The 22,505-nt window shown below is 61.4% G+C and overlaps 1 protein-coding gene across 1 annotated transcript; it reads right to left on the reverse strand.

Annotated features, from left to right (window-relative positions):
- Positions 1-3,540: 3,540 nt before the first annotated feature.
- On the reverse strand, positions 3,541-21,292 carry Hhipl1 (HHIP like 1). Its single transcript, XM_013144854.3, has 9 exons — positions 20,999-21,292; positions 16,831-17,477; positions 16,022-16,165; positions 14,120-14,448; positions 13,623-13,749; positions 12,076-12,221; positions 10,537-10,618; positions 7,752-7,834; positions 3,541-5,327 (listed from the first exon to the last, which is right to left on the reverse strand). The coding sequence occupies exons 1-9, from the start codon at positions 21,251-21,253 to the stop codon at positions 4,768-4,770; spliced, it is 2,373 nt and encodes a 790-aa protein (XP_013000308.2). The 5' UTR covers positions 21,254-21,292; the 3' UTR covers positions 3,541-4,767.
- Between the last annotated feature and the right edge of the window lie 1,213 nt (positions 21,293-22,505).

A 22,505-nucleotide genomic window follows, 5' to 3' on the forward strand; every position in this document is an offset into this window, starting at 1 on the left:
TGCCTCTACCCGGAATCACACAAGAAGCCAACTCTGGGAGTTCGGGTCCCCGACACCTGTCCCCAGAGAGCACCAGAGAGACAGCAGTGGATCCCTCCATGCAGGTCTTGCAGCCAGGCCTCTGTCCCGGCGCAGGCACCTGGACCGGCGGGGGACTCGGGTTTGCCACGGCGCCCCCGTGTGGCACAAGAGGCAGCGGCAGGCGCGCGCCTGAGACAGGCCGGTGAGGTCACAGGTCCCCAGGGCTTGGGGCAATGGAGAGGGAGGCTGAGGCGATAAGGAGGGGGGCGCCGACTTGCTGTATGACCTCAGCTGAGGTAGGGTGATCAGCTAGAGAAGAATGACGTGTCCACGGTACTACCCAGCTCCTGGGGCCGTGTGGAGCTCCTTTGTGTGGCTCTGTCTCTCTGGGCCACTGGGGGCAGCGCCAGGTCCTGAACAGCTCTGGGCACAGGCTGGGGCCCACAGAATGCAGGCACGGAGCAGCATCCGGGTAAGGTGGCCAGCGTGAGCCCGACCAGCCAGGGCACAGCAGAGAGGCCTGCGTTAATATTCGTGGGAGCATCAGGCGCCACTATGGCCCACCCCAGCATTTCTGTCTAGAGCCACCTCTGACCCCGACTGGGGGCAGCTCTGCTGCCTCATCCACTCTGTCCCATGGCCCTCTCATTTGATGCTCCCAAGTGAGGTGCAATCAATTGGGGGACACAGGCTGCGCATGAGGAGCTGGTCCTGGGGCTGAGGGCCCTTTTCCACTGCCAGCCGCCAGCAGAGGGCGCTGCCCAGAGGCACCTGGCCAACCACGTGCCCTGCGGTCCACCATAACAGCCGCTGGCCACCTGTGGCCCCTGAGCGCTTGAAAGACTGTCAACCCAAGTTGGGATGTTGTCTGTCCATAAAATACCAGATTTCATATATGTAATACCTAGAAAACTAAAACAGCACTGATTTTAAATATTGCTTAAATTTTAATATGTTGGGTTAAATATAGTTAAAATCACTCCCACTAGTGTCTTTTTACTTTTTTTTTTTTTTTTTTTGTCTTTTTCCTTTTTATCGGTACCGGGGATCGAACTCACGACTGCCTGCTTTACAAGGCAGGCGCTTATGCCGCTGAGCTAAATCCCCAGCCGTCTTTTTACTTTTAACATGGCTCCTGGAAACATCTTCATTGCTCCAGTGGCAAACGTTATGCCCCGATGGGCCAGCACTGATACGGATGGCAGCTCCTGAGTCTGCCCCTCTAGCCAAAAGCATCAGCAGGGTCAGGAGGCACAGCAGAGGTGGCTGCAGTCTCTCAGGGGCCTGGCAGGATGGCGGGGGAGCCCAGTGCAGGAGGAGGACCAGGCACTGCGGGATGTGCCTCTGACACCTCCAGGTGTCAGGGCAGCAGGACACTGGTGTTGGGGCGCTTGTGGTATGCAGTCGGTGCCCAATAAAAGCTGGTAACCCTGTGGCACACCTGTCCCCACTCTGCCCTGCACAGCTGGCAGCTGCCACTGTGGCTACCTCCAGCCTCATGCTCTGCTTTCTGTCCAGCAAGCACCTGAAACATGCCAAGCACTTTTGCCGTGCTTGGTCATTTTTTTGTCCGGCAACCCCACTGGTTCCACTGTGGGGGAAGTGACCGCCCCAAGGTCACATGGCCAGGACTGATACCTGGGCTCTAGCTTCCTTGAACCTTCAGCCAAACCTCACAGCCACGTCTCTGCAAGGACAGGGTCCCTTGGACAGCTGGAGGATGCCCACTGCTCGTGGCTATCAGGGCTGCCAGGACAGAGGGAATTTCCTGTTGTCAGAGGAGAGGGGTGGTCACCCTGGCTGTGACCCAGCTGGGAGCCTGGGGAACAAACAAGATGAAGGTTCAAGCGAGGCTTCCTGGGGGACCCCACATGTTTCTGCAGCTGGAGCCAGGATGAGCCCTGCACGTTGGATCCCTGCAGCAGTGGGGGCAGAGGACCGTAGCAAGTTGTGGCCCTATGAGGACCCCTTCCCTCCCCAGTGCTGCTGGGTGGCAAACCTTAAGTGAGGGGCAGGGTCTCCATGCATGCACCCTGGCTGAGCCTGTGTGCCCATTTGCACACCCACGGGCTCCTCCTGGGGACTTGGAACTCAATGCCCTGGGGACAGCAGTTGTGGCTCCAGAGTGGACTGCCCAGATGCAAACGTGAGTACTGGCTGTGTGACATCTGGCTCATGACAACTTCTCTAGGCCTCTGTTTCCACATTATAAAATGGAGGGGGCAGGACGTTGGAGGATGACTCTTCCTCACCTTCTGAGATGCCGGACCCCAGCCAAGCCTCTACAAGGTCTGAAAGACGTTCTGGAAATAGAGGAAAAGACGGACACGGCAGCACACACTCGATGGCTGAAGCAGGAAGATCACCAGCCTGAAGCCAGCCTGGGCTACATACTGTGGCCAGCCTTGTGTCACAGTGAAACACTGCCCCCAAAACCAAACAATACAGAACAAACAACAGAGGGGAAGCGTCCTGCTTGGAAGGCGCACTGACCAGAGGGCAGAGGGCTGTCCGTGTGGGCCAGAGCTCTCCATAGACAGCAGCTGGGGTTGGTGAGCGTGGTCACTGTGCTGCCCTGGCCCTGCAGGACCAGCCACCTGTTCTGTGGTAGTGACAGTCACCTGCCAAGGGCCCTGCTAGTTCCAGCACTGTCCATGGTGTTCCTGCCCACCCCCCGAAGATGCCACACAGCCATCCTCAGGCAGCTGGAGGCCTTGAGGAGGCCTCCGGGTCAGCATCTGCTTCCCTCAGGGCAGGCAGCGGCGCTGGGCTGGGCCCTGGGCTGGTGGCCACGCCTTCCTGGGGGCAGCAGCACTGCAGTTAGCAAGAAGCCAGTTCTAGGGCAGATACAGCTCCTGTTCAGGCTTGGGCTCTTCCCTCCTTGGCTGGGCATTTAACTTGTGTGTGCCTGTTTCCCCTGCTGTGACTCCTGAGGACTGAGTTGGCCCAAGCTGTTCGGTCCTTAGAACTGAGCCCCATACCCAGGCCACACTCAATAGCTACTGGTGACCTCCACGTGAAATGCTAAGAGACAGACAAGCCTCAGGGGCATGCAGAGCCAGGAGGGTGACAGGAGGTCCCCATGTAAAGGAAGACAGGCCCAGAAATGGAGAAGGAAAAAAGGTAAAGGAGTTCATCAGTGGACAACTGTGGCATGTGCATGGGACGCTTGACCCCTGCCCACAGCTTGCAGGGCACCACGTGCCAATGCCACTAACTTGGAAAACGACTTTGTCTCTTCTGGCCTCAAAGGGCCCTGCAGCAGCCAGTATGCTCAGGTAGGGGTTGGTCCATCATCCCCAAATCGCACCGTTCCCCCAGTCACCCCATAGCTCCCCTCCCCCCAGGCAATGCTCCCTGATGGGTGCTGCAGGAGGGTGCCTGGTCCCTGGGGCAGGGGGCACTGCTCAGCTGCCACCCCCCTCCTGCTAGCAGCCATGCGGCTTTCTCCCGTGCCCTGCTCTTTTCTCTGTCCTTTGACGTCTGTAACAACTGAGCCAACCATTGACAGCCAAAAGCTCCCTGGCCTCAAATTTTAGTCGAGGATGATGCCGGCACTTTCCCACACCAGGCCTGCAACAGGCTCACTGCTCTGTGGCCAGCTCAACCCAGAACTCCATGGAGGTAAAGCAGGTGACCGTCACCACCTGTGACATGGACCCGTCTGCTCATCCTACCCAGCCTCCACTGTCCTTAAGTCCCCCAAGGCCTGGCTAAGGACCTCATGAGTATGGAAACTTTTGCCAGGAAACAAAACTGAGCTGCAGGCCAGGTCACCTTGCATCCCAGCTCCCAGACTGGCAGGTGGGGGCAGATAAGACACTGGAGGGACTGGCAGACAGTCACGTTGTTGGCACAGTCTTGGGGACAGTGTCACAGTTCCACCGGTCCCAAAGTGTGGTGGCCCGTACGTGCGGCTGCAGGAATCAGAGAATCCCTGAGGTGCCAGAACAAGGCGCTAATGGAGGTGACAGTGGTGGCCCCAGTGGTGTCAACATGGCCTCAAGCCTGGCAAGCTGCTGGCAGAAGGGGCTTCTGTCCCAGGACGGCAGGCAACCGGCACCTGTCCCAGGGCTGCCACATGGGTTCGCATGATAGCAAAGCGAGGCTGGCAGGTGGCCTCGGAGACCTCCAGCTCCCAGCCAGCTGTCCGAGGATGGGCGCTGGCTCCCTCCTAGGCACACTGGCCTTCTGGTAGGCAGTCGCTGCCAAGGGCAACCTGGCCTCTCTTGCTTCAGGGGACGTCCTGCTGCGCCTGAGGGCAGCTGAGACTGTGTTTCCGCGTCACACTGCACAGCTGGCCGGCACCTCCCTGGCACCTTCCTCCTCTGTCCTGGGCACGGCAGGCCTAGCCTCTCCCCCGAGCTGCCACCTCTGTCTCTGTTCTTGATGTCAGGGGCCACATCTGCCCCGGAGTGTGGCCACCTGCTGTCCTTGCATCCCAGGGCCAGTGCTCCTGCTGCTTCTGGGACGCTGGGAGGGAAAAAGCAGCCACGCTGCCCCAGCCCAGGCGCTGGCGCGACGTCCACAGCAGGAACGCAGGGAGGGGCGCCCAGGACGCGCCCGCACCGCACGCCAGTACAGGACAGGCACGGCGGGCCACCAGGTCACCACTCGGGCCCGCCCACGCCAGCTCTGCATCGGCCTCAGCTCAGCGCCAGGCACACGGGGCAGAGGGACTGGAGCAGGGCTGCTCTCCGCACAGCGTGCTTCACCTACGAGTCTCAATCTCTCTTTTTTTTTTTTTTATAAGTCTGGGTCTTGATGACTGCACACGACGCCCGCGTCCTCCTCGTGCCCGCAGTTGTGTGTGCCCACGCCGGCGTGCGTGCACTGCAGCAGAGTGCGCTCGGGGCCTGCGCAGCGCACGTCGTCCAGCAGGATGGGCAGCGCACGGCCCTCGCCAAACTCAGCGCGCTTCACTGCGCGCACGACTTGGGCAAAGCCCAGCTGGCGACACACGACAGCAGCAGCCTTGGAGTCCCACCCGTCGTCGCACACGGTGCCCCAGCGCCCGCCTGCGAACACCTCTACGCGGCCGCGGCCAGGGCTCAGCCCGACGGGCCGCACCAGGCGCACGGCGCCGTCCGAGGGCACCGGGCCCGCCGTGCTCAGCCGTCCGCGCCGACGCCCGCTGCCCTTCCGGCCTCCTGGCCGCCGGGTGGGCCTCAAGTTGGGCCGGGTCGGCCGCCAGGTTGGCCGCGGGGTGGGCACAGGTGCAGGGGCCGTGGGGCGGCTGCGGCGAGGCGCCTTAGTGGGCTTGCGCGGCTTGGGGCGCGGGGTGCTCTCCGGGGTCCAGATGAACTCTGCGCAGAGGAAGTGCGAGTGGGCAAAGGAACTCCAGCTGCCCCGCAGGGCTCATCTTCCCATCCCTGTGCCCCCCAACCCTAGCCCGTGCAGGAGGGCGGACCCCAGGGAAAGATGTACTCCATCTTCCCCCCTCCTGGGGCCCTGAACACAGGGAGCCTCTTAGAGCTGCATAGGGCCCACACTGGTCCCCCTGGCCCCTTAGGGTGCCCACCTGGGGCTGGGTGCCAGGTGCTGCTTCAGTCATTTGGCAAACAGTCCTGGAAGCTGCTTAGGTGCTGAGTTTCCCCCCACCCCAGCCCTGGCTCCTGGGTCCCCAGCTGTGGAGGAGACAACCCCACTCTGTCCAGAAGGCTTCTAAGTGCAAAGGGCCCTCTCTCCAATCACTCGTTGGTTTGGGGGTGTGAGGCCACAGTGGACACAAAATGAGGCTCCAAGGTGGTCCTGGCCAGCAGCAGGGAGCCTGGACCTGTGGGGACTGCTGTGGGTGGGGGACTCACTCCTCCACTGCAAGATGCTGGCCCAGGCACTGGTCACAGTGGGCAGGCAGGGTGCTGCTCTCAGGGGTCAGGCTGTGCCCACAGTGATCAGAGCTGCTGGGGCAGAGGGGCAGGTGGGGCACCCTGTGTATCTCCACCTGGAGCCTGGGTGCGTTGGGTGATTCCCTGTGCCTGCAGGCCATGTGGACACATCTGGCCTGTGTCACCCATGGGGACGAGCCTCTGTACTTTGTCCGGCCACATCCATGTGTATGCTGAGCCAAGCCCTGGGCACTGCCCTTTGTAATGACCTCAGAAGAGGGCTGACCCCAGGCTAGTGGCTTCCTATGGAGGGGCCAGGGCCAGCAGCCCACATCCTCTTGAGTCCTACCCCACTTTGAAAGCCACAGGGGTGGGCCTGAGAAAAGCCTCTTGGAACAAGGCCAATTATAGGCCAAGGTGCAGGCACAAGGCCACATGGGGCTCCATTCTACCCACAAGGCCTTGCCTGTCCCCCTGCAGAGCCTGCAGGACTCCCCAACGTGCCCTAACCCAACCCCCATCTCTGCCGTGGGTGGCACCCACCGGACCCAGAACACTAAACCACTGCTCAGTCCGCCCCAGCCAGGACGGGGCGGGGCTGGGCTGGCTTCTCCCTGTGGCTCAGTTGCCAGCACAGAGTGGGTGACAGACACAAGTGCCAGGCACTGCTGAATGAGTGAATGGAGAAGCTGCCAAGCCCACAGCCAACCGCAGCCAGCGGCGCCCTGTGAAAGCCGCCCCCTCTCCCTTGCCTGTCTCTGCCTGGCATCCCTTGCTCAGGGCTGGGGCAGAGCTGGGCCCCTCTGCCCAGGTGCCTACCTCCACCAACCCCGTGACCTGCGGGCACACTGGGCCTGCGAAAATAGTTCCTGAGGCCCACACAGTAGCTCTTAAAATTGCAAACTAGCTGTCAGTATTTTCAAGCTGGAAGATTACACACAACCCAAGGAAGGGGCAACATACCCAGTGTGCGCAAAGCTTATGGTGGTGGTGGTGATGGGTGGGCGGGTAGGTGGAAATATGCATGGATGGGTGAGTGGCTGGCTGTCTCGCTGGGGTGAGTGAGTGGACGGACAGATGAATGATGGGTGGATGGAAGGAAGGGGAGGGGAGGGATGCACAGTGTCATGGTTTAGGTCTAGAATGGTCCCCAAGTCTCATGAATGCAGCCTTTGGAAGGTGAGTAGCTAACAGCCACCCTATACTCCTCCCCGAGGGTTCATCCACTGACAGTTCACAGCTGAAGTGCTGCTGGGAGGCAGGGTCTGGTGGCATGGGTGTCACCTGGGGTCTGCCTGGGAGCTCTGGCTGCAATGGCATGAGCAGCTGTCTCGCTCGTGCCTCCCACCATGGTATTTCCACCAGGAGCCAACCAGCCACGGACCCTGAACCACGAGCCAAATTCGCTAGCTCCTATGCTGAGCTGTGGATGTTGGGCTCTATCTCAGCAACAGGACCGCTACCAGCTACCGCACATGGACAAACGGGTGGGTAGCGGGATGGGTTCAGCGGCCCCAGGCCCCGCACTCAGTCTGTTTGCTCAGACACGAGTGCGCAGGGGCGCCTCCTGCCCAGGTCCAGGCTTGAGGCCATCCCTGTGCTTTGAGAGGCCACACAGACGTCCTCTCTCGGTCCCCACAGGAAGTCTGCGCACTCCTGTCTGGGTGTGGCTTTTCCTCCTCTTACTGCTGCCCTGCCCCTGGCAGCCACCGGCCCACAGCCTCAGACCTGGTGTGAGTCCTGGTCCGTCTAGCAAGGCTCATGGTACATGCATTTCTGTCCACCTTAGCTAAGTGTCAGATGTGTGGCAGGTATGGTTCTGGGCCCAGGAGCCAAGGAAGGGCCTGAGCCCAGCTGGAGAAGGAGGCTCCCCCAGACCCCCCCCCCACCATGGGCACTTACTCTCTTTTGGCACGAAGGGGATGAGTCGGCTTCTTACTTTCACAGGCGCAGGGTGGACCTGACACTTGCCAGGGGGTGCACGTCTGCCAAGGGTACAGAAGAGGTCATGAGTCCCCTGGGGGAGCCCACCCATGTCCCTGACACCCACCCTTCCCCTACAGCAGGTCAGAGGGGGAAGGGCTGGGGAGGAGTGGACCAGAACGGAGTGACAGGTGGCCCGGTGGCATCCTTGCTCAGCTGGGCCCAGGGGATCCTAACAATGAGCCCATCGGATCCTACACCAACCCCGTGCCCACTCGTGCTGCAGCATGGCCATGGGCTCCTGGGCACCCCTGGTACAGTCCACTCCTGGAAGCGCACAGATTCCTGCCCCTGCCCTGACCCCCATCCCCTGGCTTTGAGGAGGGCTTCTCTCTCCTGGGCGATGGACTATGGGAAAGGGCAACGCTGGCTAAAATAGAAAGCGGGCAGGCGAGACGGGAGCTCCGGCCAGGGCAGAGCTGGGGGCTGGGCTAGAGAGAACGGCCAGGGACAAGAGCGTAAGAAGGGCTGCCAGGGTGTGAACCGCCTCCTTCGACATCCTTGGGAGCGGGGGCGGCGGGCAGGACAAGGACGGGATTCCATTTTAATTAGATTTTGGCCATCAATCTGAGGCTCTCTGAATGGGACCGGCCTGTTCCCAGCCTGGCTCTCGGGGCCCAGCACTTCAATGGGGCCGCGAGCAGCCCTGTGACGCGGGGTGGCCTCCGGGCGGGCGGGAGGGGAGACAGAGGCTTTTTTTCCCAAAGGCAAAGAAATCCAGCTGGGCACACTGGCCTCTCAAAGCACGGGGATGGCCCCAAGCCTGGACCTGGGCAGGAGGCGCCCCGGGGTCTCCTCAGCCCCTCTGGACGGGCGGGGGCCGATGAGCTGAGCACTCAGCGATGCCTCCTCCAGGACACCTGGCAGGGACCGGGCGCCCTCCTTAGAGCAGCGCACTTTGAAAAGCAGAAAATGGAAAAAACCTCCGGTTCCCGGATGGGCAAGGCATTTCTGGCTCGGTGACTCAGCAGAAAGGCCCCTCGAGGGGAGGGGAAAGTTCACGCAAAGAAGGGGGGAAGGTAAGGGGGTGCGGCGCTTGCATGGGGTCCACACACGCGGACACTCGAGGCTGTCACCCATGGGGAGCGATGGTGGGGCCTCGGGGAGGCACAGGGAGGTGCTGACATTTTTCCTGATAAACAGGCTGCTCCTTATTAAACTACTGGTACTTTTTACAAAAAATGTTTTAAAGCCACAATTTGGTAAACAAGGAAAATGTGAGGCTCTGTCACAGAGAGAGACAAAGGAAGCCAGGGAGACGCGATGATGAAATGCAGCAAGGGACCCTGGATGGGATCCTGGAATAAATACAGAGGCCAGGAGGGGGCAACCAGAACACTCTTAAAAGGACTGAAAGGCTGCTGCATGTGGTGACGCACGCACGGCTGTAATCCCGGCACCTGGGAGCCTGAGGCAGGAGGACTGCCAAGAGCATGGGGCCGGCCTGACCTGAACAGCAGGGCACTGTCTCAAAATAAGCCAGCGACAACAAAGAAACCCCAAAGGGCCCCGTTAATAGTAATGTACGTGTCTCAGTTTTGCGATGATATGAGATGTTAACAGCACAGGATACTGGGTGTGGGGTATGTCTTTTTCTTTTTGCAACCTCTGTATTTATCTAAAACTATTACAAACTGAAAGCAATTTTTTTTCAAGAGCCCTGGTGTTTCAGGCCTTTGTCATACCTAGTGTGTCTCTGGGTTTAGGGGTATGGGGCGCAGTGGGGTGTTCCCAGCTCCACCAAACACAAACAATGCCTGGGAGGCAGCAGTGGGTGCTGTGTGGGTGGACACAGCGGAGTCCACTCCAGCTGTGAATGTGCACAGATGGGCTGGGGAGGAGCTTAGAAAAATGAACATTTATTCATTCATCAACCAATCCTAATACCCTGCTCTGGGCTATCCCATGGCCTGCACAGAGGTGAAGAGATACAGCTGGTCCTGAGACTCCCAGACAGTTGAAGATCCCAAATCTCAAGAACTGAGAGACAACCGGATGGGCCAGAGGGGCAACTGTGTTGGGGAGGCCTAGTGGATAGCAGCTTGCAGCTGGAGGTAGAGCAGGGGTCTGATGCCAACTGCCTGTGCTCACTGCAGCTTGAGCCCTGCGTGGACACCCAGCCCAGGACTTCATATCTTTGTGGTCATTTCTTCCCTGGTACTAAGCCAGGCGTGGTGATGCACGCCTGTAAAACCAGCACTCGGGATGCTGAGGCAGGAACTGCTGTGAGTTCGAGACCAGCCTGGGCTACAAAGTGAGCTCAAGGCCGGCCTGAACTGCACAGCGAGACCCTGTCTCAAGACAAAAAGAAAAAGACAGGCACTGAGAATCAATCAGCCCAGCCTCAAAACAGCCTGGGCAATGGCCTTGCCCCGGCAGAGACACCCACAGACATGGTGCCAAGGGGGCTGGCAGGAAGGGCTGTGACAGCCCATGAGCTCCAGCCAGCAGCCCCGGGGATGTGGAGTGCAGGGGTCTGGGAGACATCGGGAGTGCAGTCAGGGGCTGCAGGGCAAGGGATGGGCACCCCAGGAAATGAGGGACGAGGGATGCACAGTCAGATGCCTGGAGGTGGGCGGGCCTGGGCCCCATCTCAGCCTGGTGCCCTCCTAACCTACACACAGCTGCCCCTGCATGGGGTAAGCGGACCCCAACTCACAGCCCGGACCTGCCCCTCCCAAGGCCGGCCGCACTGGGGACTCACCGGGATGGGTCGATCACCTTGTAGACGACACCATGGGCTGCGGTGGCACTTGGCATGCCAGTGGACATGAAGTACAGCTCCCCTTCAAGGAGAGAGGTGACAGTGAGAAGGTGGTGGCACAGGGAGGCCCACCACCACCCTCGCCCTGACACTGACTGACCTCAGTATGCCCGGTCCCCAGACCGGACACTGGGGCTGGGAGAGCCAGCCACACAAGCCCCCGGCCTCCGCAGCCCACCCAGGTACTCCAACCTCTACGCCCACTGCTGACTGGTGGCCCCACTGGGACTCGAGCCCAGCACCATGCTCAGTCAGTGTTAGTACTCAGTCAGTACCAGTACTCGATCAGTACTAGTGCTCAGTTCCTACCAGTGATCATTCCTGTCAATACCTGGGGAAGGCCGAGGCAGACACTGTGGCTGGGGTGCCCACTTCCCTCTCCAAATGCTTTCTGGGTGCTGCCCACATGCTCCCCCACCTGCACCCTGGGACCCGGTACTGCCCTCCATCACCTTTAACTGTGCCCCGAGCCCAAGGCCCATCTGGTCACCAGGCGTGGACAGCTGCTGGTCCCAGCCCCCCAGGGGTGGCAGATAGCGCGGGAGCAGAGGCCTGCAGGACCTGCCTGGTGCCTGTAACCTGTGAGGGTGCCGACCCTGCTCAGGCCACCAGACCTGCCGGGCCACATGGCTCTCACGGTGTGGGTGGTCCCCGGAGGGCTGTGGCTGGTGGTGGGCCTTGGTGGGCAGCTTGCAGGTGTCAGAAGTGGAGGAGCAGAAGCCAGAGCAGGGAGCCGGAGCCCCTGTCTCCAGCTCCTCCAGGACCCTCCAATGCTGTCCTGGGCAGGCAACTCATGGGCACCAACAGCTGGGTCTGTATCACTCCGTGTCCCCCAGGGGACTGAGGAAGAGTCCTCCGCGATTCTCCCTCCTCCCAGGGCTGCATGTGGATGAGGACAGGGGGACCCCGCTTCTGGAACACGCTGTTCACCCTGCTGCCAACAGAACGGGCCATCGCTGGCCCAGGGGGTACAGACTCGGTGCGGGCAGGGCGGTGTCGGCTCCACAAAGGTTTCCCAGACTAGAGCTGGGGCCCCCAGGCACTGGGTCCTGTCAGGGACACCCCTCCAAAGGCCCCCCAGTGGGTGTTGCCTAGAAACCCCAACAAGCATCCAGCAGGGCCCGCTGGGGGCCGTGGGCTTTTGTTGGGGAACAATCCATGCACAAAAGCAGAGGCTGGCTGTGACCCTCTCTCCCCACCCCCCACCTACTCCTGCACTGCAAGCACAAGTGCCCGGATGTGGGCGCGCCCACAGGCAAGCACGCTGTGTCCCCCACTCTGAAATGACAGCGTGCTGGAGGAATGGCCCGGGTACTTTTGTCACCAGAGTGTAAGGCGAGCTGCAGGCCGGGCTTGTCTGAGGGCACAGCACACGTCCCTCCCTGGAGCAAAGGTCGCCCCAGGTGGGCTTGCTGGGCATCCTCTGGCAGTAAGGCGCCAGGCCAGGCAGCCCAGGTGGGAGGTCTCAGAAGCGCTCACCGGCCTCGTCCTCCGAGAAGGAGATGATGTGTGGGTAGTAGTTGTTGATGAGACCCGGGAAGGCGCAGGTGCGCCCGCGGCCCATGCAGACCTCACTGTACCGCCACTGGCCGGTCCCCAGGTCCTCGCGGAGGGACATGAGACGCCTGTAAAGGAAGAAGCGCTTCAAAGCCGTGCCCAGCCTCCACCCGTGCCGGGACCACTCCGCCTGCTCGCTGGCTCCAAGGGTTCAGTGATAAATGCGCATGCGCCCGTCCAGAAGTGCTTAAGGGATCCGGACACGGACGACCAATTGCGGACCGAGCCAGGTGTGGGCCCCTCGTGGCCGCGAGAGTTTCGTGTCCAGCAAACTGGCTGGCTGTGATCGCGGCAGACCTCTCACCCAAGAGACCCAGGGATGCACAAGACCAGCTTCGCCCCTGCCCTCTGCTCGGGCCCCCTGCGCTGTGAAGTGCTGACCTCTCTGCCAGGGCCCAGGAGGCCAGTGACTGGACTGTGTGCGGCCCTTGGTGCCATCTCCAGAGCAGGAGCCTGGACGTCCTGGGTCCTGCTCCTTCCTCTGCTTCTCAGGCCCTGCTCAGGCATCCACTCCACGAGGCCCTCCCAGACTGCACCTGCCAGGTTTTTGCACTGGGCACAGGCTCGAGGAGGCTGCACCACTGAGGGTCCAGCCTATGCGTCCCTGACTCAGACTCAGGTACTCTTCACCTCTGCTGCCCTGGATCAACCCTTGCTTGACCCAGCAGAGGAGCCTGGGAAATATAGGGGCAAAAGGTTGAATTTCTGCAGTCAGGGGACTTTGGTGTCCCTGGGGAAGGAGGATCAGAGTAAAAACAAAGGCTTCACTAGACCCATTTCACAGACAGGAACACTGAGCCCCAAGGAAAGACATCCTCAAGAGCTGGGAGATAGACACAGGATCCGGGAACCTAGGACTAAGTGCCGTCCCAGCTCCACAGCCTTGGAGAGTTACTAGGTACCAGGCTTCGCTCAGTTTTTTGTGGGGACAACATGGTCATGGGGCTCCACATGCTCCACTGAGCATGCAGCCTGATCCCGCAGGTGTGGGAGGTCTGCTGTCCTCCCTCCTCCCTCTAAAGCCTGCCAGGGGTGCGACCCATCCCCCACCTGGCCCTGCCTTAGAGCAATAATCAGGCCTGGACAGCAGCCTCTGACCTCAGATTGGCAACTGCCCTCTCTGGCCTCAGTTTCCCAACTTGCAAGGGACCTTGGGCCAAGGTCCTCTGGCTGGGCAGGTAGGCAGGGACAGGGTGGCCCAGGGGGTGGAGGAAGCTACTGGGGTCTGGCCTTGCTAATCATCGAGGAGCCTGGGGTGGGGGCTGACAGTCCCTGATGTCACTGATGCTGTTACGCAGATCAGGCCTGAAGCTGGAGGGTGGGGCAGGGCACTCCCCTGGGCCATACCAGGGGTCGGGGCTAGAGCAAGTGTGCACGTATGCACACACACAGACACACAGGCACACACACCGCTTCACCACAGGCCCAGGGAGCAGATGCTGCACCCTCTGGTGCTCAGGGCAACTTACCCACTCATGAAGTCCCCGAAAATGTAGAGGCCGTTCAGGTTGGGGTTCTCGCAGCCCCGGTACACATAGCCCCCTGTGACCGACTTGCCCAGCTTGTGCGGGTAAGCGAAAATGGGTAACACATCATCTGCAGTTCAGGAGAGAGGAAGGGGTGGCCAGTGGGGACGGGGTGGGGGGAGGGCAGGGGTCAGTTTTGGAAGTCGTGGGGAGTAGCCCAGCCCGCCTCAAAGCCTGTGGGTGGTCCCGGGACAGAAGAGGAGGCAGCAGGAGAGAGAGGGGCTCACAGAGCCCAGGTGGCAAAGCAGGGAGGGGCAGGGGACAGCGCTGGGAACCCTCGCTGGGCCCAGGTGCCTGCAGTGGAGGCAGGAGGGCGGAGGTGGGCGCTGGTGGACACCCGGCGAGGGGGCGGGGTTCCGGGGGGAGGGGTCCCGGGGCAGGGAGGAGACTGGGGTGGACAGGACGGGGCGGCCCAGGTCCGGCCCACGCGAGGACCTCACCGAGGGACGCGTTGGCGCACAGCTTGCGGTCGTAGCACTCGAAGCCCTCGCGCGCGCGCCAGCCGTAGTTCCGGCCGCGCTGCACCAGGTCCACCTCCTCGAACCTGTTCTGGCCCACGTCGCCGCAGAAGAGGCGGCCGCGGCCCGCGCCGGTGGAGGGGTCGCCGCGGTCGAAGGAGCAGCGCCACATGTTGCGCACGCCCAGCGCCCAGACCTCCGGGCGCGCGGCGGCGTCGCCCACGAACGGGTTGTCGGGCGGCACGCGGTAGGGCGGCCCGTGCGCGGGACGCTCCACGTCGATGCGCAGCACCTTGCCCAGCAGCGCCGACCTGCGGGCGGGCGGGCGGGCGGGAGCTGCCAGGGTGCCGGGCGACACCACGGCCGGCCCGGGTTAAGGACCGGGCCACTGAGCTCAGGAAAGGCCAGAGAGCTTTTACCTGCCTTGGGGTGCTGCAGCCAGCCCAGGCAGCGGGCCCCAGAACGCCAAACTGTGTGTGTGTGTCTGTCTCTGGTGGTACAGTACTGGGGTGGAACCCAGGACCTCTACATTGAGTTATATCCCCAACCCTCTTCTGATTCATTGTTATTTATCTCGTTGGGGTTTTTTATTATTTATCTATTTATTTTTTGGAGACAGGGTCTAGCTATGCAGTTCAGGCTGACCTTGAACTCACAGCATAGGCTGACCCCAAACTCTCAGCGAGGACCCTCCTGCCTCAGCGTCATAAATTGCTGGGATTACAGGTGCATGACGCCATGCCCTGCTTATTTGGTTTTCGGAGACAGGATTTTGCTATTGTAGTTCAGGCTGGCTTCAAACTCACGGCGATCTTCCTGCCTCAGCCTTCCTGATGCTAAGATTACATGTGCTGCCATGCCCAGCTCTCAGTTTTTTTTCTTGGAGACAGGGTCCTACGAAGTTGCCCAAGTTGGGCTAACCCCAGGCTCTTTGCCCCAGTGTTCTACACTGAAAGGCTCGCGGAGCCCCTCCAGCAGGGCCCGGGGTGATGGCTGATACCATGCACCTGTGTGTTCACTGCTTATTGACACTAGAGACCTCAAAGCGGCCTCATTCACGCTGATAAAACGCCCTTCACCCCAAGCGCAGCCCCGTGGTTTATCCCTTACCGCTGCCTCTGGCTTCCGAGGGTTCCTGTGCCACCCCTGTGCCACCAGGCTCACCCGGACTACAAGGACTCCTGGCCTGGCAGCAAAATAACATTTTACGCTTTGTCCAATTATCTACAAATCTTTAATTTGTTTTCCTGGCTTCATCTCCAGGCACACTACAAACAGAGAGGGCTGGGATGCCACTAGCCCTGTCACTTGGGCAGGCACGAGTCCCAAATTATCTATGCTTTAACGACTGATCTGCCTCACACTGGCTATTTTTACTTTTCTGGGCTGAGGGAGGTTGTGTCCTTTCAGTTGGAAGGGGCTGGTGAGAAACGCCTGTGTACGTTCACATGATTGTATACGTGCACGTGTGCCCGTGAGCATGCATGTGTGTGCACATGTGCCTTCATGAGGAGCCCTCTGAGTTCAGGCCGTTTGGTCAGGCTCGACTACGTCTGAGTCTTGGGGGTTCCCAGGCATAGAAATCCACTGGGGTGGGGGCCTCCCTCGGCTTCCCCCAGAGAGCCAGGCGGGCCTTAGAGAAAGCACCCTCTCCCTCCTTCCCAGCGCCTCTCCCTCACCACCGGCCCAGTCCCTTCCCTCCTCCTGCTGTCACCCCATGGAGCTAGAGTCCCCTCTGGGCAATGGCCCTGAGTGCCCCACCCAGGTGCCCTGCTGGCTGCAGGCTGAGTTGGGGCCCAAGCCTGTTCCATGCCCTGCGTGGCTCGGCTGAGCATGAGCTGCCATGAGTGTAAACCCACAGCACAGCAGCCCAAGCACACCTACTTGTTCTGAGCATTTCCGAACTTTCCGAAGGGGTCTCCGGCCATGCCACCATCCCCAGTGAAGATGTAGAGGAATCCATCATCCCCGAAGAGCAGCTGGCCTCCATTGTGGTTGGAGGCTGGCTCTTCGATCTCCAAGATTATCCTAGAGGAAGAAGCCAGTAAACACTGGGCCTCCTGCCCCATCACCGCAAGCGCCTTCTCTCTCTCTCTCTCTCTGTCTTATGTCATAAAAGAGCCTTCCCATAGACCTAGGAGGGAGGGCTGGGCAGGGCTCAGCTACCCCATGGTGCCCAGGACCACCTGCAGGCTCAGAGAGGTTAACTGACTTGCTGAAGGCTACACAGCCCAGAGGCAGCAGAGCTGGGACTGGAACTCATGTCCCACTCCTCTGACAAGAGCTGGGGCACAGATGCTCCCTCAGGAGAAGGCTCTGCAGGGCACTTCGGGGTGCATGCAGGTGGGTGCTATGGATGTGGCACAGAGGGACAGCTAGGGGCAGGAGGGTACGGTGGCTGTGGGCGAGCTCTGGAGGAAGCAGTTCCAGCGCCCAGGTTCCCTGCCCTGAGGCCTCTCTGAGCCTCCTGTGACCCACCCACCTCTGCACCCCAGAGCCCTGTTCTGGTCCTGACCTCCTTGTGCTTCCCAGAATCCAGTGAAAGGCAGCACTCGAGACCAGGAGCCGAGGCGTTGGCCTTGGTGGCCCTGAGCGCTGCAGACCGACCTGCCCCAGACCCGGGAGCGCAGGGGGCTCTCCTGAACAGCGTGGCCCTGGACTCCCGCCCCCGCCGGCCACGCGCCCGGAACCACCTCTCGGAGCTGTGGTCCACACTGTTCTCGTCGTCCTCGGAGACCCGGAACTCGCTGATGCGGATCCACTCGCGGGAGCGCGTTCCCACGGAGTAGTAGACGTAGAGCGTGCGCGCGCGGCGGAAGCGCGGGTGGAAGGCCAGGCCCAGGAAGCCGCGCTCGTCGCCCTCCCAGGGCGAGGTCAGCACGGCGCGGCTGATGTTCAGGAAGGGCCGCTCGAGGCGTGCGCGGTCGGCCAGGTAGACCCACACCAGCCCCAGCTGCTCGGCCACAAAGAAGCGGTGCGTGCCGTCGTTCGCGTGCACCATGGCCACCGGGTTGCGCAGCCCGTGCGCCACCTCCTCCAGGCACAGCTGCAGGCAGCCGCGCGCGTCGGCCACCACGCGGCCCAGGTTGGTGTTGAGCCGGGGGTTGACCAGCAGGCTCGGGAAGCAGTAGTCCTTGTCGTCCAGGGCCAGGTAGCGGCAGAGCTTGGTGCGGTCGCCTTCCAGCGCCCGGAGCTCCGGGTCGGCCGACAGGTGGCGGAGGAGGCCGCGGCACGAGCGCCACAGGTCCAGGCAGTAGTCCTGGCACAGGCCAGGCAGCGTGCGCAGGGGCGTGGCCGGGTCCTCGGCGTCGTAGAGGTGGGCGGCATAGGGCGAGCACTCCTGCGGGGACAGGGCCCATGAGGGCTCCAGGACACGCGGGAAGACACCCACCCCTGGGAGGCCTTGGGCCGCTTCCCCAGGCCCAGCCTGCCGTCCTCGGAATGCACAGTGGGGCACCTGTACCCTGCCGGACGCCTCGAGTCCAGGAGCCTCCTTCGGTCCTGTATACTCTCCGCACTCTGATCCCCGGGCTTTGGTACCGAGCTGCATCCCCAGCCCTTTTTTCGTTTCTTTTCTTTCCTTTTGGTACCGGGGATTGAACTCACGACCTTGCACTTAGCTGGCAAGCGATTGAGCCGCTGAGCTAAATCCCCAGCCCTTCTTAGCGTCTCGCTAAGTCACTAAGTTACTCAAGGTGGTGCTCAAACTTGCAATCCTCCTGCCTCAGCCTCCCACAGTGCTGGGATTGCAGCAACTAGGACCAGCTCCTCTCCCTGTTCTTCGTACTGTGTCTTAATTCTTCTGTTTGAACCAATAACCAACAGGGCAGGGCAGCACACACTTGTGCTCAAGGAGCCTCACATTGGAGCACACTCTGGGCAAATTAGCAAGAAAGACCCTGTCTCAAAATGTCAAACAACTTTTAAGGCGGGCAGGGGGTGTAGCTCGGTACAGAGGTTCCGGTTTAATGAAAGTTTCACCCGGTCTGACCTCATGATACATGAGAGTCGAGGGTTCATCGCTGGCCCTTCCTCAGAACGATCTGCTTTGTCTTGTTCACTGCCATTTGCTAGAGCCCAGCGCACAGCAGGCCTGCAGGGAGCACAGGCGAGAAGCTGAGCAACTCACCAGGCCGCTGGTTCAGCTGGGTTCACTGGCAACAAAGGCTTCGTTCTCTATCATTTACTCAACATTCACTAAATTTCCACAAAGGAGAAACTGAGGCTCAAGCCTCCCCCCCCCACCCCCGTGGTACTATTCAGCGCCTCTATCAGGCTAATAACTTGAGAAGAAACCTCTTTTTCTTGGTACAAGGTTGACCTGGAACTTGCGATGCTCCTGCCTCAGCCTCCCGAGCAGCAGGGATCCCAGTGTGTGCCTCCTCGCTCTGCTCAGAGAAGACTTGAGCCCAACCTCAGGACAGCCCAGAGCTCTTCAGCTCTATAGTCACCGGTGTGTGCCTCCCTGTGACCCCAGGCCCACAGGTCCCCTTCCTACTCCCCTCCTAGGCAGGACCCTGGTCCCTCCTGAGTATCGAGGCTAGCACTGTCTCCTAGGAGACAGAAGCATTCAAGCTCGAGGGTACCTCTGCCTGCTCCTGGAGGGCAGCCCTGCGCCACACCCTCTGGGCCCCAGGAATCTCCTCCCGCCTCAGGGGTTCATTGCCCTGATAAGGGAAAAGCTCTGAGTTCCGTTTCTGGAACCCAGGCAGATTCGGCCAGCACTGGGCTCCTCAAAGTAGAGCTGCCAGCAGCCGGCTCCGCCCTGCCTCAGCTTCTGGGGTGCGCTGCAGTCACAGTGCTGGAAGGGGGGGGGGGCTGGTGTTCCCTGAGAAGTGTTCCCTCCGCTCCTTTCTGGCAGACAGAATCCTTGTTAGCCTTAAATAATGATGAAAAAGCCCTGACAAGTAATAAGAGCGCTGGGCGGAGCGGGTCACGCCTGTCCTCCCAGCACTCTGGGAAGCTGAAGCAGGAGGATCGCAGGTTTAAACCCAGCCTGGGCAACTTAGGGAGACTCTGTCTCCAAAAATGAAAAGAGCTGGGGGTGAGGCCAGAGCAGAGGCCCTGGATTCAGTCCCCAGTACTTCGAGAGGAAAGCACAGGAATGAATGAGGAGAAAATGTTTTCTCCTGCCCGGCACCTCCCGGATTTGAGGGGCCTCTGCGCTGGTGGCTCTGCACATGCACATGTGAAAAGCAGCCCCGTGTCTGTGTCCAGGCGTGGAGGCTGAGCCTGCACCAGCAAGGGCCACCCCACTCAGCTCCGGGGTGTCTTTGCACGCAGGTGACACACGCCACAGGCCTAGGCTCCAAGAGGCGGCCTCGTTAGTGGGCTCAGGTGGAGGCCCAGGGAGGGGCCTCCCATGCTCCCAAGGCAGATGCGCTGCCCCGATGCCCTCGCAGGCAGAGACCGGCCACTGGCCTCCTCTGCCAACTTCCCGGAGGTGGTAATTGAGAGGCGCTGACTCCAGCCCTGGGCTCGCCTGCCCCAGCGTAGTGTCCCTGCCAGCCCTGGTCATCAGGCCCCGCCTGGCCACGCCTCGAAGCCGACTCCAGACATGAGGTCACCCCCAGAGCTGCGGCTAGAGGTGCTTGTGGCCGGGCTGTCCTGAAAGGTTCCCAAGGAAAGAGGAATCCGCGCCAGCAGACCGCAGCCTGGCTGACCTCCTTCCTCTGCCTGGACTGGCCTGCCTCATCCTCCCAGCTGGGCTGGCACGGACTATGCGCTCAATAACCTAATGTGGGCGGGATTCATGCATCCTGCGCTGTAAATTCGGGTGGAGAAAACCAAAGCACCTTGTCCCAAGGAGCCCTGGGCTTGGGGCAAAGCCAGGGACTGGCCAGACCCTGTAGTTCCTCGGGGGTGCAGGGGTGTCCACAGAGTCCATCAGGAGGAGCAGCCTGCCTTTGGGAACGTCCTGGAAGTTTCCATGGCCCTCTCCTGATCCTCCCTGCATCTGTCGGTCTGGGTGTTTTCTGAGGCAGTCTCCCTATGTAGCCCAGGTTGGCCTCAAACTTCTGGTGATCGTCCTGCCTCGGCCTCCTGAGTGCTGGGATTACAGCCAACTGCCACCACGGCCTGCCTGTCCTCGTTTTATAGATGACCGTAACTGGAGCAGCAGTGACAGCCCCAGGTCACCAATAGGAGGTAGCAGACCCAGAATGGAGCCCAGACTTCTCACTCAAACCGGCGCCTCGCCTCTCGCCTGCCCCCTATTGGCCGTAGCTGGGACTGCGCTGCCCTGGGCCCCACCTAGATCTCTGCCTCGCCAGCTACTGCGGGCTCGCCTCGCGCCCTGGGCGTCAGCCTGCACAGCTGGCAAAGAAACAGCTCTGGTCATTTCGGGGGCGCGAGTCGGTGCCACCATGGGAGGCCTGAGAGGGCGGGAGGAGAGGTCACCGAGGGCCTGATGGGAGCCCCGGGATCCGAGGATGGGTGCGTGGCAGGGTCGGGGCTCTCAGATTGCCATGGCACCGGTGGGGTGGGGCCTGTTTGGGATGTGGTCCCTACGTGTTCCCCCAAATCACGCCTAGAGCTTTGAGCTTTTGCTGTACCACGCAGGAGGCTGAAGCAGGATGATCACTGCGGTTCTGGGCAGTGCAGGACCACAAGGAAAACCTCTTACCGCCCGGTTCCAGCAACGCTGGGGGCGACTGCAGGGTGTCCCCGGCCAGGAGGACCCCCAGACTCTGAAAGGGTGACGGCCCCGTCTGTGTTCCCCTCTTGAAACCGGGAGAAGGTCCAAGTCAGGAAGTTAAAGGGGACCAAGCCTAACAGCACCTGAGGGTGCCCGGCGCCCCCGCCCTCCCGAGCCCGGGCCGCGCCGGGTCCCCAGCCCGGCCCGATCGCGCGCGCCCTCACCTGGCACAGCAGGTCCAGCGCGTAGCCGGCGCACGCGGCCCACAGCGCGGCGTCCACGCGGGCCGCCAGGGCCCCGAAGCGCCGGGCCAGCGCCGCGTCCTGCTCGGGCGCGCAGCAGCCGAAGGCCGAGTACTGCTCGCAGAGGCGCAGCGGGCCCGGCGGCCGGAAGGGCGGCCTGAAGTCCAGGCACTGCGGGTGCGCGGCGGCCAGCAGTGCGCGCAGGGCCAGCAGCGCCCCGGCCCGCCGCCCCGCCATCCCGGCCCCGCGTCCAGCCAGGTCCCCGCCTCCCTCCTCCTCCCGCGGGCGGGGAAGGGGCGGGCCGCCCAGGCCTCACGATGGGGACCTCCCTGCTCCCGGCCACCGCTGGCCGGCCACACGCACCCGTCCCTCTGGCCCCGCGCCTCTCCAAACCCAGCGCGGCCCCCGGGGCCCTTGGAGACCCCCGGGCAGGGTGCGGTGCAGGCCGCCCCGGCCTCGGTCTCCTCCCACCCGAGGCACTGGTAGCCAGGAAGGCATCAGAGCCACTGCTACCGTGGCCTGCACCCCTGGCTTCCTGCTCCGGACCCCAGGAGGAAGGAAGAGCCAAGGATCAAGGATTTCAGGGAGCTACTCAAATGGGGGCGTGGCCGGCCTTGGGGTTGCCGGCCTGTAATCCCAGCATTGGGGAGGCTGAGGCAGGAGGCTCACAAATTCAAGGCCCACCTGGGGGGTACATGGTGAGACCCTGTCTCAAAAATAAACCAAAAATGTGGGTGTGGTATAAAAGGCAGGTGTTACTGGGCCTTAAAGAAAGTGAAACCCCAACCTGGGGGAGGGAGGGAAGGTGTGGCAGGACCCCCCCAGCCCACCTGGGGCTCCCATCCTGGCTCTCTCTGTCCATCTACTCCACCAGGGGCCTGGCAGGTCTCCTCGTATGAGTACCTGGTTCTCCACCTGTGCACACCTGCACTGCGTCATCCCCCCAGACCAATGGTGGCCACATAGGAAGCCCCTGGTGCTCTCCCAGGTGAACCCCAGCAATCACCCCTCCCTTCAGTGCTTCCTGCTATCTGCATCCTGAAAACTTCTACTTGCTCTTCTTGGCCCCAACTCCCATGCCCCTCCTCTGCAGGTCTCTTTGGGCTGTCCTGGGGGACTGGGTCTGAGTCTTTGGGCCAGAGGCCTGGTGGGGCTGGGGTGGATTAGATGAGGCAGACAATCACACACACACACACACACACACACACACACACACACACACACACACATAACACATACACACAGGCCCAGACATTCGTGCAGTCAGGGGACAGCTTCTTGGTGTCACACTGTCCCCACCCTCTCATAGGGACCTCCTTGTCTCTTAGCTTCACATGTGGATGCCAGCTGTCCATCTGGGGCCTGCTCAGGCTGTGCCAGGCTTCCTGGCTCAGGGGAGGCGGCGCTGGGGTCATGGAGGGGAGGCTGGGGACTGTGAGAGCCTTGACCAGGCCCCTGCAGGGATACAGTAACTGCAAGAGCTGAGATG

Source organism: Cavia porcellus, unplaced genomic scaffold, assembly GCF_034190915.1.
Source record: "Cavia porcellus strain 051 isolate PalLab524CR breed Dunkin Hartley unplaced genomic scaffold, mCavPor4.1 scaffold_31, whole genome shotgun sequence".
Taxonomy (NCBI): domain Eukaryota; kingdom Metazoa; phylum Chordata; class Mammalia; order Rodentia; family Caviidae; genus Cavia; species Cavia porcellus.

What these genes read in the sequence shown, in the direction of transcription:
- Hhipl1 (XM_013144854.3), bottom strand. Translation starts at nt 21,253, where the DNA reads ATGGCGGGGCGGCGGGCCGGGGCGCTGCTGGCCCTGCGCGCACTGCTG. An exon ending in GTGGACCACAGCTCCGAGAG is followed by an intron (nt 16,166 to 16,830) that starts GTGGTTCCGGGC and finishes TTCTTCCTCTAG; the next exon opens with GATAATCTTGGAGATCGAAG. An exon ending in TTCGGAAATGCTCAGAACAA is followed by an intron (nt 14,449 to 16,021) that starts GTAGGTGTGCTT and finishes GCCCGCCCGCAG; the next exon opens with GTCGGCGCTGCTGGGCAAGG.